The following is a 14,582-nucleotide window of genomic DNA, read 5'->3' on the forward strand; positions in this document are numbered from 1 at the left end:
GATGATCCTCCCCATACTGGCCAGATATTATGTAAATAACATTGATTATGTGTTAAAGGAATATGCTTCCTTCCTTAGGCTTTAGTAAACCCCTTTATAATATTTATACTGTATATACGTGTCACACTTGCCAGATGCTTCTGGTGTCATTGTACAGGGGTACCTAGTGACAGCACTAGGATCCTGCTTCCTCTATCAAGGAATAAACAATTGAAATTGAAATTGAAATTGTTGTTGTTGTTGTTTATTTCACCTTAACCCTTTCACCGCGTGTCATGCACTTGCCATTTTATTCAAGCTCCCGCCAGACGATTTTATTCAGCTTAGGGTAACCTCCCACTGTGAAAGGGTTAAGGTCAACCACTCTAACGTTAACCTAAGATAATCCCAGATGGCTTCAAGACGTTTAATCATCTTGTAAAGTAATAAATACTACTACTGCTACTACTACTACATCATAATAATAATAATAATAATAATAATAATAATAATAATAATAATAATAATAATAATAATAATAATAATAATAATAATAATAATAATAAAAAAGGTAACTAGCCGTTCTGTGGTTCACCGCTGACAGATGGCAGTAGGATGAGGGAACAACTACCATTATAAAAGCGGAGACAAGCACCAGTAGCAGTGGGTGTGTGGGTGTGACCACATCACCGGGTAGACGATCCTGGAGAGACAATACAGTAGTCACCCATAGCACTGGTATTTCCTACTTTCATTTAAAAAAAAAATACTCGGTTTCGTTTTCTGTTGATATACTTTCTCGTGTGCTTATTTAGTTTAAAAATGTTACCCATATTTTCTTTTTCATTGCGTGCTTTTTCGTTTTCTTATTCCCAGTTCATTTCTGCATCTTTATTTTGTATATACGTACAGTTTTTATTTTCTATTATGGTTAGATACTTTTTTGTTTTATTATCTAAGTAATAGTTTCCCTTTTTTTTATTGTAGATCTTAGGAGGCATATAGACCCTGTGTACTGACGTCATGTATACCATAAAAACAACACATTGTGATTCCCTACATCATTATTTTAAGTTTCTCCCCATCTTCTACCCTGTTTCCTTATTTTCTCATTTGTCTCTACCAGATTTTCTTAATTTCTACTCCAATTTTTTTATTTTATACCTACACTATAATTTACGAATATTTATTTTGCAATTAACATTATTTTCTTTCACATTTTCTCATTTCCTTTTTCATTCCAATGTTCATTTCTATCATCTTGCTTCTTCCCGCCCCGTTTTCTGTTCGACATCATCAACACTCGCTGTACAATTTCTCGCTATAATAGTTTAATTTTCTTACCATTATGCCATTTCCTGCTACTCTCTCCGCGTCTTGGTGTAATTGAGGAGGTAAACAGAGTCGTACCGTCGGCTGCGGAACTAAAGGAGGCAAAATTGTATCTGATGAAGGCGAGAGTGTGAACTGTATAATTGCTTTGAGTTCCTGTTGACATAACTTGCCTGACATAACTTGCCTGATAGGAAGAGAGAGGGAACGGAAGGGAAGGAGATATGTAGATAGATAGATAGTTAGAGGGGTAGAAAGATTTATATAGATAGCGAGGAGATGAGTAAACTGACAGATAAAAAGAGAGAGAGACAGGAAGAGATATGCATACTTTATTTCCTCGTGAGCTGCTGGTGAAAGTGACTCACGATCAAGCACTTCAAACAATAAAATGGAAAGTTTGAAATTCCTTAATTATTTTTCTTACGACGTAGATATAAACATTTCATTCTTTCTCTTACAACCCGGATATAAACATTTCATTCTTTCTCATACGACCTGGAGATATACGGTACTGTATATTCGTATTGATCTGAGGCTCTAGAGAGATAAGATTACACCCCTCACCAGAAGCGGTCTTTGAGAACCCAAAGCAAAGTTGATACGGTACTTAAAAAAAATATATACATATTTGAAAAGTGTATTTAGAACAAAGTATTTCTTCATGTTTATTCCTATTTCTTCCAAGTTTATTTTAGTCTTTTCTGATTTTGGAAATTGTGTTTAGTGAATATATTTTTTATTGTTTATTTGATTTTCAGTTATGTTTTGACATTTTGAGTATTTTTTCTAACTGCATACTAATTGTGTTCGGCAACTTTATTTTCCATTTTTATTCTGAGTTATATTTATACTTTTTGATTATTAGTTTATACAGTATGTCTGTGTCTAGTGTTGAAGATTAAAGTGTTTTGTTTTCGTTATGCACCGGTTCATAGTGTTAAGACCTTTCCTTAAACTTCATTTATTACACCCGCTCTTACCCCCACGTTCCCTCCCTCCCTCCCTCCCTCACACCTACCCCTACCCCACACATCCCCTCTCCCCCACACATCCCCACTCCCCCACACATCCCCTCTCCCCCCACACATCCCCTCTCTCCACCACACCTCCCTCTCCCCAACACCTTCCTTCTCCCCCACCTCCCTCACCCACATCCCTCTCCCCAACACCCTCTCCCCACACAACCCCTCTCCCCCATCTTCCCCATCTCCCTCCCACCCTAACTCTACCACTCCCCACAGCCACGTGTAACCTGATTGTCTGCGGTGTGACCTGGAGACAGCAGAGTGCGTCAAGTGTCTCTACGTGATCATGTCTGCCACCCGACTCTGCCGTTCTGCTTGTCCCCCGGCCACTCAACCTCCTGGCCTCCTCATTCACCTCTCATGGGCCCGTCTGTACTGTGTGTGTGTCTGTGGTGTGTGGGTGTATGTCTGTACGGGTGGGTGTGTAGTGTGTCTGTACTGGTGTGTGGTGTGTCTGTACAGGTGGGTGTGTAGTGTGTGTCTGTACAGGGTAGGTGTGTAGTGTGTCTGTACGTGGACGTGGTGGTGTGTGTAGGTAGTGTGTAGTACGGTGGGTGTGTAGTGTGTCTGTGTGGTACAGGTGGGTGTGTGGTGTGTCTGTGTAGGTGGGTGTGTGTGTGTCTGTAGTGGGTGGGTGTGTGTGTGTGTGTGTGGGTGGGTGTGTGTGTGTGTGTCTGTGTAGGTGGGTGTGTAGTGTGTCTGTGGACAGGTGGGTGTGTAGTGTGTCTGTACAGGTGGGTGTGTGTGTGTGTCTGTGGTGGGTGTGTGGGTGTGTGGTGTGCTGTGGGTGGGTGTGTAGTGTGGTACAGGTGTGGGTGTGTAGTGTGTGTGTAGGGGTGGGTGTGTAGTGTGTCTGTACAGGTGGGTGTGTAGTGTGTGTGTGGTGTGTGGTGGGTGTGTGTGGTGTGTGTGTGTGGGTGGGTGGTGTGTGTGTGTGGTCTGTACAGGTGGGTGTGTGGTGTGTCTGTACAGGTGGGTGTGTGGTGTGTGTGTACAGGTGGGTGTGTGTGTGTCTGTGCAGGTGGGTGTGTGAGTGTGTCTGTACAGGTGGGTGTGTGTGTGTGTACAGGTGGGTGTGTAGTGTGTGTGTATGTGTACGGGTGGGTGTGTAGTGTGTCTGTACAGGTGGGTGTGTGTGTGTCTGTACAGGTGGGTGTGTAGTGTGTCTGTACGGGTGGGTGTGTGAGTGTGTCTGTACAGGTGGGTGTGTGAGTGTGTCTGTACAGGTGGGTGTGTGTAGTGTGTGTACTGTACAGGTGGGTGTGTAGTGTGTGCTGTGTGTCTGTACGGTGGGTGTGTAGTGTGTCTGTACAGGTGGGTGTGTAGTGTGTCTGTACAGGTGGGTGTGTAGTGTGTCTGTACAGGTGGGTGTGTAGTGTGTCTGTACAGGTGGGTGTGGGTGTCTGTACAGGTGGGTGGGTGTGTCTGTGTGTGTGTGTGTGTCAGGGTGGGTGTGTAGTGTGTCTGTACAGGTGGGTGTGTGGTGTGTGTCTGTGTGGGGGTGGGTGTGTGTGTGTCTGTACAGGGGGTGTAGTGTGTCAGGTGGGTGTGTAGGTGTGTGTAGTGTGTCTGTACAGGTGGTGTGTAGTGTGTGTCTGTACATGGGTGGTAGTGTGTCTGTACAGGTGGGTGTGTAGTGTGTCTGTACAGGTGGGTGTGTAGTGTGTGTCTGTACAGGTGGGTGTGTGTGTGTCTGTACAGGTGGGTGTGTAGTGTGTCTGTACAGGTGGGTGTGTGTGTGTCTGTACAGGTGGGTGTGTAGTGTGTCTGTACAGGTGGGTGTGTCTGTACAGTGGGTGTGTGTACGGGTGGGTGTGTAGTGTGTCTGTAGGTGGGTGTGTGGTGTGTCTGTACTGGTGGGTGGTGGTGTGTGTGTGTGTGTAGTGTGTGTGTACTGTACAGGTGGGTGTCTGTACAGGTGGGTGTGTAGAGTGTGTCTGTACAGGTGGGTGTGTAGTGTGTCTGTACAGGTGGGTGTGTAGTGTGTCTGTACAGGTGGGTGTGTAGTGTGTCTGTACAGGTGGGGTTGTGTAGTGTGTCTGGTGGGTGTGTAGTGTGTCTGTACGGGTGGGTGTGTAGGTGTCTGTACTGTGGTGGGTGTGTAGTGTGTAGTGTGTCTGTGGGTGGGTGTGTAGTGTGGCTGTACTGTACAGGTGGGTGTGTAGTGTGTGTGTCTGTACGGGTGGGTGTGTGTAGTGTGTCTGTACGGGTGTGCAGTGTGTCTGTACGGTGTGTGTGTAGTGTGTGTGTCTGTAGGTGGGTGTGTAGTGTGTACAGGTGTAGTGTGTAGTGTGTACAGGTGACTGTGTGTACAGGTGTGTGTACAGGTGTGTTTGGTAATGTGTGAAGATGAAATTTTTTTAAGATCCGATTCTTTGTAAAATATCTATAATAATAATATAATAATAATAATAATAATAATAATAAATAATAATAATAATAATAATAACAATAACAATAATAATAATAATAATAATAATAATAATAATAATAATAATAATAATAATTACTATAGATTAAGTTTACCTATCAATCAAATTTTGTTCTTTCTTACCCACTCCTTTCCTCCCACTTCCCTCCTTCCCTCCCACCCCTTTCCTTCCTCTCCATCTTAACCCGCCCTCTATTCACGCCCACAGAGCGTAGTATGCTGGCGCTTGTGTCTGGGCGTGAGCTGAGCATCATCGCGGGTGCAGCAGTGGGCGGGGCTGTGTGTGTGGGCGTGATGATAGGTGCACTACTGTACATGCGCAGACGCACCAAGCCTCCCCCGGACCACCCCCCTCACCACCACCACCAACACCACAACCCCCTCCCCAGACTCTGGCGGGATAAGAGACCAAACACTACAGGTGCGTAGACTGATAGATATACAGGTAGATAGATTATTATAGTATACGAGTACTGTATAGATAGATATCTCTCTGTCTGTCTCTCCCTATCTCCATCTCTCGCTCTCTATCTATCTATCTATCTATTATCACCCGCCTTTACTGACCCCCCCCGCCCATGGTACTTACAGAAGTGTCGGTGGCGGAGGAGGAGCGAGCAGAGTTCCTCGGTCAGCTGGCGACACTGCGGGGAGAGGCCACCAACTTCCTGGAGATGCTCACACACACCAGGAACCGCTTCAGAACACTGCGTGGACCTGACTCTCCTACCGATACTAAGGCTAAGGCTTATAGGTGAGCGTGTGTGTGTGTGTGTGTGTGTGAGAGAGAGAGAGAGAGAATGAATATACCCTCCCTATATTCCAGCAATGTGTTGACTTTGACCTCCAGCCAGGTAGTAATTAATATCCTGCATCAGGCTATTCCTTCATGACCTCTGACCCCTGACCCCCTTCTATGAGTATAAATAACTAATCATCTCTCAACCAATAAGGCTTCTTTTAGTAACCCTTAATGACCTCTTACAGGGCGGTGGTGCGCGACCTGTCGAGGGTGCTGACGCTGCTGAACCGTCGGGAGGAACACATTGTGACAGTACCCGGGGACTGGCGGAGGCTCATGTCCTGGGCGACCCGAGTCCTGGCCAGGTACAAGAGACAGAAGGCTGCCAGGGTATGTGGTACAGTACTGTCGTTTCTTTCTTTCTTTCTTTCTTTCTTATCGTATGGTGACTCTCTCTCTCTCTCTCTCTCTCTCTCTCTCTCTCTCTCTCTCTCTCTTTCATTAATGGGCAAAATTCACTCTGATAATTTTTCTTTGGAGGAATTTATTGCAAAAATTTTAATTGTTTAATAATTGATTGGGAAACTCACTTTAGTTTTCCTTACCAGCTTCTTAAGGTTGATGAATTTGTTTTATGAACTTCTTTTAATCTTATTAAATAATTGAGAAATGTTTTATTTCATTTTTTTTCACCTGTAGGAAAACTGTATAATGTACTAAAGCATTTTTCATTGTTATTCTTGGGAGAACTTTTCTATACAACACACTCACCTTCTGGTAACATTACAACAGAACGGGGAGGCACCATCGTTACAGCCTGTGTCTACTGGCGGCACACTCTACCAGACACGGCGTCAGGCACAGGCCCAGCGCTGCCGGCTTGTGACCCAGGGAGCCCAAACCTCCTCGCAGCTCCAGAATTCATCCGGGGACCTCCACCAAGATCCTGAAGGACTCTACTCGTCATACAGTGGTAAGAAACTTTGTAGTCTCTTGCAGTAAAGGTTCAAGATGCTCTAAGTACGCCCCTCGTGACCTAAAGGACGTAGAAGTATGTAAATAAGTAAGATTCCCCCCAAGTCGTTCACAGGGACATCCAGCAAACTCTACAAGACCTGACTCCCTAACAGAGATAGTTTTAGTATGTCACTCATGACCCTCGTGATGCAGGACGTAAGGTTCTTGAAAATACGTCCAGAGACATCCACCGTGATCCAGGACTTCTTAATGTCTTATCATAAACCATAACAGACTGTTAAGATCGGTCCTCCGTTACATGAAGAGATAAGGTGACTTCTTTAACAACCGCACAGGTATAAATAAAATGAAACACAGTTTCTCAGAACCGAATAAAAGTTATACCTTAGGTAAGTGGCTCAAGAAAACTTTTTTTTTACCTATCGGTATAAAAGGCCGACTGGATACACTGAATGCGGTCAAGTGCAGTACTAGCCATGTTGCCTCCTTGTGTACCGAAGGCTTGGTATACAATGTACTGTATCCACACTGTCCCTAACGGGCAGTCATGCCTATGGGACCCATTTTCACTTTCATAAAAGTTAGGCCAGCTGGTCTCTTACTGTAAGAACACTCCACAAGGATATCTTCCAGAGCAAGCATTACTTTGCAGCACACTTACTGTAGACAATAGTGTACCCCTGAACTACACTTACTGTAGACAATAGTGTACCCCTGAACTACATTTACTGTAGACAATAGTGTACCCCTGAACTACATTTACTGTAGACAATAGTGTACCCCTGAACTACACTTACTGTAGACAATAGTGTACCCCTGAACTACACTTTAGTGTACCCCTGAACTACACTTACTGTAGACAAGTGTACCCCTGAACTACACTTACTGTAGACAATAGTGTACCCCTGAACTACACTTACTGTAGACAATAGTGTACCCCTGAACTACACTTACTGTAGACAATAGTGTACCCCTGAACTACACTTACTGTAGACAATAGTGTACCCCTGAACTACACTTACTGTAGACAATAGTGTACCCCTGAACTACACTTACTGTAGACAATAGTGTACCCCTGAACTACACTTACTGTAGACAATAGTGTGCCCCTGAACTACACTTACTGTAGACAATAGTGAACCCCTGAACTACACTTACTGTAGACAATAGTGAACCCCTGAACTACACTTACTGTAGACAATAGTGTGCCCCTGAACCACACTTACTGTAGACAATAGTGAACCCCTGAACTACAATAGATTCTTTATATTTTACAGATGTAAAGAGAGAAAAAAGAGGGAGTGAGACCCTGACCTCGACACACACATTTAACACACTATTAAGGTCATCTTCCTGAGTCATGAAGGACTCACTACACGGTTCAGGAGTGAAGTCGATAATTTAAGGACTTACAAGAAACGGAACTCATATCTGTAACTATTTTCTTTATTTCTAAAACTTTTTCAAGCCTTTTCCGCTTAACGCAGGGTGTCCGGGAGCAAGAGAAACACACACACACACACACACACACACACACACACACACACACACACACACACGCGCGCGCGCGCGCGCGCATTTTCCGTCATTCATTGAAATTTATTCATTCATACTTATCACTCGCCTCCCGTCTACAGCCTGTGTTATTATTCACTAAACTTGTTCCATCCTCCATCACTCTTTCTTTCACACCACTAACCAATTTATCTGAGACATATATAAAACATTATAACATTACAGCACACATCCTTGACGTGATCTTACACTCACTTAACCAGCTTCCCTCTTGTTTGTAAACTCTTAACACTTTTTTTCATTTAACTATACAACTCTGCCTGTAGCTAATTATGAAATGTATTTATGGCTAACTGTCATTTTAACTTATACAATTAAACATGCATTTGCTGCCTAGTTAATGTTATTTATAAAAACCTTCCATAATGAATTGAATATAAGAGGTAATGTTTCACTATTATTATTAGCACTTCAAGTACATCAGGTGAATTATTTAGTTTAGCTAGACTATTGTGATGCGAGTATGTGTTGATACTGAAACATCTGCAGTGTAGTGTTATGGTTGTGTGCACGACGAAGGCGCTCCTGTCATCGTGGAAACTATTGGAGATAAAAACATCATCCGCTTTATCAACAACACATTTCCAGTTCCCCAATTAATTATTTATTTGAATTGGTATTGATATTTTAGTAGATATTAATTTTATGATAAATTTACAATCACAGCGGTAAATATCACAATATTTACACAAGTCATAAATTATATATATATATATATATATATATATATATATATATATATATATATATATATATATATATATATATATATATATATATATATATAGAGAGAGAGAGAGAGAGAGAGAGAGAGTAATATGGATACTGTACATACACAAACAGCATTGAGCAAAAATTTTCTTACAGAAATACAATTTCTGCTTCCCGGTTACTGTTCACTTCTGTTTCTTGTGTTGATTCTCTTTTATTTTCCAGACGGGGGCCCGCTCAGCCTGATGGGATCGAGGACGACTTCGCTCATGAGCCTTTCACCCATAATCCTTGAGGAAGACGAGGACGAAAACAAAGACGAGGTGCTTTTCGAGGACGAAAGATCTTACCACATAGAAGAAAATTTCTGCTTCCCGTTTACTGTTCACTTCTGTTTCTTGTGTTGATTCTCTTTTATTTTCCAGACGGGGGCCCGCTCAGCCTGATGGGATCGAGGACGACTTCGCTCATGAGCCTTTCACCCATAATCCTTGAGGAAGACGAGGACGAAAACAAAGACGAGGTGCTTTTCGAGGACGATATCGAGAATCACCACATAGAAGAAAATTTCACAAAGGATTTCGACCTTCAGCATTCCTTAGAGGTTGACTTCCATATCAACAACGAGGATCTGCTCAGAGGAGACAAGATCCACAATGAAACTAACAACAATATTACCAAACACATGAATCACGTCAACAGATTCTTAAGTGACAAGCATCGACCATCTCCAACCACAACGGAGAAAATCATGAACCTGAAGAACATGGAACGTTTATTAGAAGCCAACAACAACGATAAACACATCCTGCCAGACGTAACTCGCCATGAACACAACTATGAGAACCATAAGATCTCAGAGGATATGTTCGAACCCAAAAACGAAACTAAAACAAACCAGCTCAAGAGCCAAAAATCTTGTGGGGATCTTCGACTCCTTGAGAACGATACAATCAATGCTGCTCTATCTGGTGAAGATGTTTATATTAACATTATCAGAAAACCCGTCATGGTGGGCCTGATGCTGGCTGGAGATCCCTTTAGGGATGATACAGTTGATAATGCTGAAAATCTTAAACGCGGAGCTCAGCTCACAACCACCAATATACACCCGGCAGTCAGTTGTAAGGCTGAAGTAAGGCTACATATGCCAGGCCCAAGATGTGAGTTAACTACTGAACTTTAGATTAAAGGAAGAGTCCAAGTTTATATGAAAATAAATTAAGAGTTTTTTCTCAAGACGAGTAAAATGTGATGCTGTAAGCCAGTGATTTCGTGTTGAACACTCGTGAGAGGGCGAGAGAAATGAGAAAACTTAGACTAAGGTTCCCAAGATGCATTAAGTGAGACCACCTGACATTAATGTCAGTGACTGGCAGTTTTTTGCGAGTGGTGATGTGTCCAGGTGCCTGATGGTTTTCACTGGTGATAATACTTATTAATGTAATACTATATCGTACTTCTTCCTCAAGATATAAGAAAAACTAAATACTGTACCAACATTTCTGTGACGTCTGTGTTGTGAAAGTGAAGATATTACTGCTAAGAATCAGTACATAATAAGTGTTGGCAAACGAAACGCCTTTTTTTCCAATAAGAGTGATCCCATAGAATTGTATATACAGTTCAGTTCATGGACCAGTTATTCCCTAAGATTGTGATGAAACATCTTACAGTTTAGCATCCGGAATGGACAGTGTTTAAACCTCTCAAACTATTGACGTCCAGTGTAAATACATAGTTTTCATAACTATATTATAGATAAGTTTTAAAAGTCTGTTTAATATTTTGATCAGAGTACTGTATTTTACAAAATGTACTGTATATATACTATACTGTAAAGGCATACTATATGTTCATCAGATATACTATTCGTCCATAAGCAGTGAACATTAGACAGATTTCTACAGTACAAACAAGTGAACATACACAACAAGAACGGATCATCCACAAGTGTTCGTGTGTTAATGTATCGTTAATTCATTGCTGGTATATTCCACGACACTGTTATTAAGGTTGTGGTCACTGGAAACCAAATATAATGAAGCCTGACACCCTAAAAGAGAATCAGTTAAAGAATGTTTTATTATAGCGTATACATTATTCTTTTTTTCTTATCTTTTTAAGTAGTGACACATTATAGTCTTCTCTATCAACGGTCTGTCCAGGTTCCAATATTTTTCCTGATGTAAGTTCAGTGTCTTTAAAATATCAGCTAATTCTTCCTATTCATTGTAAATAGTGTACAGAGATATAAAGAATAAATATAATAATCAAAATATAGACAGATATATATATAAAACTAAAGAAATGGAGAAAATATAGTAATTTTTTACTTATTTGTCAGTACAGTATAATGTATCAAACAGATAATCTATGTTCACTAGAATGTTTTATATCCCGGTCACGTGGAGGATTATTCAGGACAAAAATAACAAACGAAATATTTGTTTTACGGCGTTCTCCTTCCATCAAGTACAGGTAAATGACTCATACATAACTAGAGAGCCTACAGAGTGTACAGTACAGTAGTGTTTTATATATTTAGTGTGTGTGTGTGTGTGTGTAGTTACTGTTTTATGAATGAAAGTCGTATTTTTATAAACCATATATGGCTCACGTTGCGATGCCCCAGCATGACATAATTATTGAAAGTTGTAAAAGACTTTTGTTATTTTTGTATAATAATTACAATAAATTAGACAATTTTTTAAGCAAAGAATAGTTGTTAATGGAAATGGGTTGTTCAAATTTTAAAGAAACAACAATTATATGTACAGGTGTGTGTGTATAAAGTACTGGTATAGAAGTTCCCAAAGATGATGCCTTAACCTAAATATAATAGAAATGTCCCTAAAAGGTAACAGAACTGTACTTCTTGGTAATGTAATCACGCCAAAAACTTACATTTAAGTTTTAACCTGATTATTGTCGTCTACAAAGAGAATAATATTTAGTAATTATGTTTTTAATAATGCAATAATATTCATGAAATTCACCCATTAATTGCATTCTTATATACGTGACACCTGCATTATATACGTGACACCTGCATTATATACATGACACCTGCATTATATACATGACACCTGCATTATGCCTTGACTATGAGAACCGATGTCATTGTACTGTACTGTGGGTTAAGTCATCATTTGTTATTCTCACTGTCACATCTCCTGTTCTCTCTTATGTTTTAACTCTTTATTTCCCATTTTATTGTTTTGTTTTTTCATGTATTATCATTTTCCTTAACATATAGTTCATGTTCTTTCGTGTTTCTCCTTATTTCTCATTCTCTCCGTCAGTCTACATGAACTAACCTATACTAAACCCCTGACTAAACCTAGATTAACTTACCTCAACTTAAATTAGCTCCAGACCTAGATTAACTAACATGAATCTACATTAACTGTCAACAAAGATATAGTTACCTCAATCTTGACCCCTCTAGGAGTTACTTACCTTAGTTACCTCATTCTCTCTTTTCTCTATTATAGTGTGTTAACTTAAATAAACTGACCTCATCCTGTTAACTACTGTACTCTCAACTATAAATGAATTAACTTTAACTATAGACGAAGTAATTTTAACTATAGATGCAGTAACTTTAATTATAGGTGAAGTAACTTGAACTATAGATGAAGTAAATTTAACTATATTATGTAGATGAAGTAACTTTAACTATAGATGAAGTAAATTTAACTATATTCTGTAGATGAAGTAACTTTAACTATAGATGAAGTAACTTTAACTATAGATGAAGTAAATTTAACTATATGCTGTAGATGAAGTAACTTTAACTATAGATGAAGTAAATTTAACTATAGACATTTTATCTATAGATGAATTAACTTTAACGATATATGAATTAACTTAAACTATAGATGATTTAACTTAAACTATAGATGAATTAACTTAAACTATAGATGAATTAACTTAAACTATAGATGAATTAACCTTAACCTAGTCAGCTAATGACCATAACACCGACAACCAAAGATGTGAATTACAATATTTATTTGGAGAATATTTTTTTTTTCCTTTTTTTTTTTGGTCTGTATATAATTGTAAATAAATTTTAAAAATTTTTGTCATTGTTGTTTTTATTCTCTCATATGTTGTAAGAATATAACTAATAAAATGTGTATAGATATAATATTTAGAAGTGTTAGTTATTCCTCTTTTACAATGACGAAAAAGAGTCAAGTGATTTTTTCAGAAGGAAGAGAATGTTGAAAAATGGAATGACATAATAAAGATAAAAATGGTGTAATTGGGGATAAAGTAAAAATAAATGCAAAAGGAATGGGAGATAGTTTAAGAAGACTGTTCTGTTCTAGAAATGCAACAAAGTACAGTATTGTAATGTAGGTACAAGAAAAAATAATAACGAAGAACAAGAAGTGAGAACGGTGGTAATTAAGGAGAAATGAAAGGACGAACAAGGAGTGAGGAAAGGAGTATTAATTAAGGTATTAGAAAGGGAATAAATAAAATGATAAATGAGTGGAAAGGGACCTACGAAAGGAGAAGAAAGCGTGTCACAGGATTTTTAAACGAAACTTCTCAGGAGGGAGGAAATGAATAGAATGTGAAAGCCAAAAGAAAAAATGGGAATGGCAATAAAAAAGGAGAGTTGTTATTGCAGATAAATGAGAAAATAAAAGTGAGATGACAAGAATATGCTGAACAAGTGTTGACTGATACATCTTGCTCATAAATGGTCAAAACGTATTTTTCCACGGCAAATCTGGCGGGATCATATTGCTTATTAAGTAAATCTTCACTCGCTTTTCAAAAATTGGCGCGCACTCATAGTTGAACAACAACCAATAGGGATACCAATAAAGTCATAAATCGCTATATGGCAACGTTTGGAGAATTTTGCCAACTGTGTGAGTGGACGAACTCCCAATTTCCAATTTACCATCAATGTTGTGCGTGTGTGGTAGAGACGTCTCAGTGTCTAGTGCTGGCAACCTTGCTTTGAGCAGTAGGCTATGATGGCTATCATACTCCAAGACATTACTATAGTGTGGTGCAGCACAACTGTATATAATGTAAATAACAAGTGATTATAAACGCACATGACATAATTAGTGATAAGTAATATTACGTGTAAGAAAAACAGCGGTGTACACCTAACATGGAAGACGTGGTGAACACCGGCAGAATTCCAGTCTTCTTTCTTTTGGTGAGTACTTTATAATAACGTACATTATTCTGCTTTTGGACTCATCATAAGAATGTTTTATAATGTGTATTGCAATAGTAGAAGAAACAGAACGTGGTTGGGAATAAGCTAGGATATGCTGCTAGACGCCAGCGTGAGCTAGGGAAATCCGTCATCTTTCTCTTAATGAAGATCTGATTATAACAACTTCTCTATTTTTCTACTCTCTATAATTATAATGTCGTCGAGAATAAATAATATTGATCGGTAATTGAATAGTAAGTTGTATTATATTTGTAGATGCGAGTGTTGTGAAGTAACGCGGCGACTTTTTCATTTCATTAATGAGGTAGGTTTTGGTGGGTATGGCCGGCAGTGGTGGTCCGATAGTTACCGGCCACCTCAACCATCACCTTGGACTGTTAAGATGTTGGCGCCGGACAAGGTGGGCACTCCGCACTAGTCATCGCTCACAGCCGGGGGCTGTGGACACAACACAAACTGCGACCCCACACAGACCTCTTGACCCTCGAGTACGTCGTGGTGTGCGAACATGCCTACCTGTCGTGGTGTGGGCCTGGTAGTTGAACCCAGGTGTTGCAATTGTCGTGGCCGGCACAATGCTGACTCCCG

The 14,582-nt window shown here is 39.9% G+C and overlaps 1 protein-coding gene across 1 annotated transcript; it reads left to right on the forward strand.

Annotated features, from left to right (window-relative positions):
- Nucleotides 1-2,561: 2,561 nt before the first annotated feature.
- On the forward strand, nt 2,562-12,838 carry LOC121866980. Its single transcript, XM_042366730.1, has 7 exons — nt 2,562-2,713; nt 4,975-5,191; nt 5,362-5,524; nt 5,758-5,902; nt 6,305-6,485; nt 9,002-9,099; nt 9,300-12,838. Exons 2-7 carry the CDS (start codon nt 4,987-4,989, stop codon nt 9,960-9,962), a joined length of 1,455 nt encoding a protein of 484 aa, XP_042222664.1. The 5' UTR covers nt 2,562-2,713; nt 4,975-4,986; the 3' UTR covers nt 9,963-12,838.
- Nucleotides 12,839-14,582: the final 1,744 nt, after the last annotated feature.

The sequence above is a fragment of the Homarus americanus genome, unplaced genomic scaffold (assembly GCF_018991925.1).
Source record: "Homarus americanus isolate GMGI-L3 unplaced genomic scaffold, GMGI_Hamer_2.0 scaffold20888, whole genome shotgun sequence".
NCBI classification, from domain to species: domain Eukaryota; kingdom Metazoa; phylum Arthropoda; class Malacostraca; order Decapoda; family Nephropidae; genus Homarus; species Homarus americanus.

Excerpts from the sequence above, each read along its gene's own strand:
- LOC121866980 (XM_042366730.1), top strand. The coding sequence starts at position 4,987 with ATGCTGGCGCTTGTGTCTGGGCGTGAGCTGAGCATCATCGCGGGTGCA. Across the intron at positions 6,486-9,001 it reads ACTCTACTCGTCATACAGTG|ACGGGGGCCCGCTCAGCCTG; the intron begins GTAAGAAACTTT and ends TTTATTTTCCAG. Across the intron at positions 9,100-9,299 it reads AGGACGAAAACAAAGACGAG|GTGCTTTTCGAGGACGATAT; the intron begins GTGCTTTTCGAG and ends AACAAAGACGAG.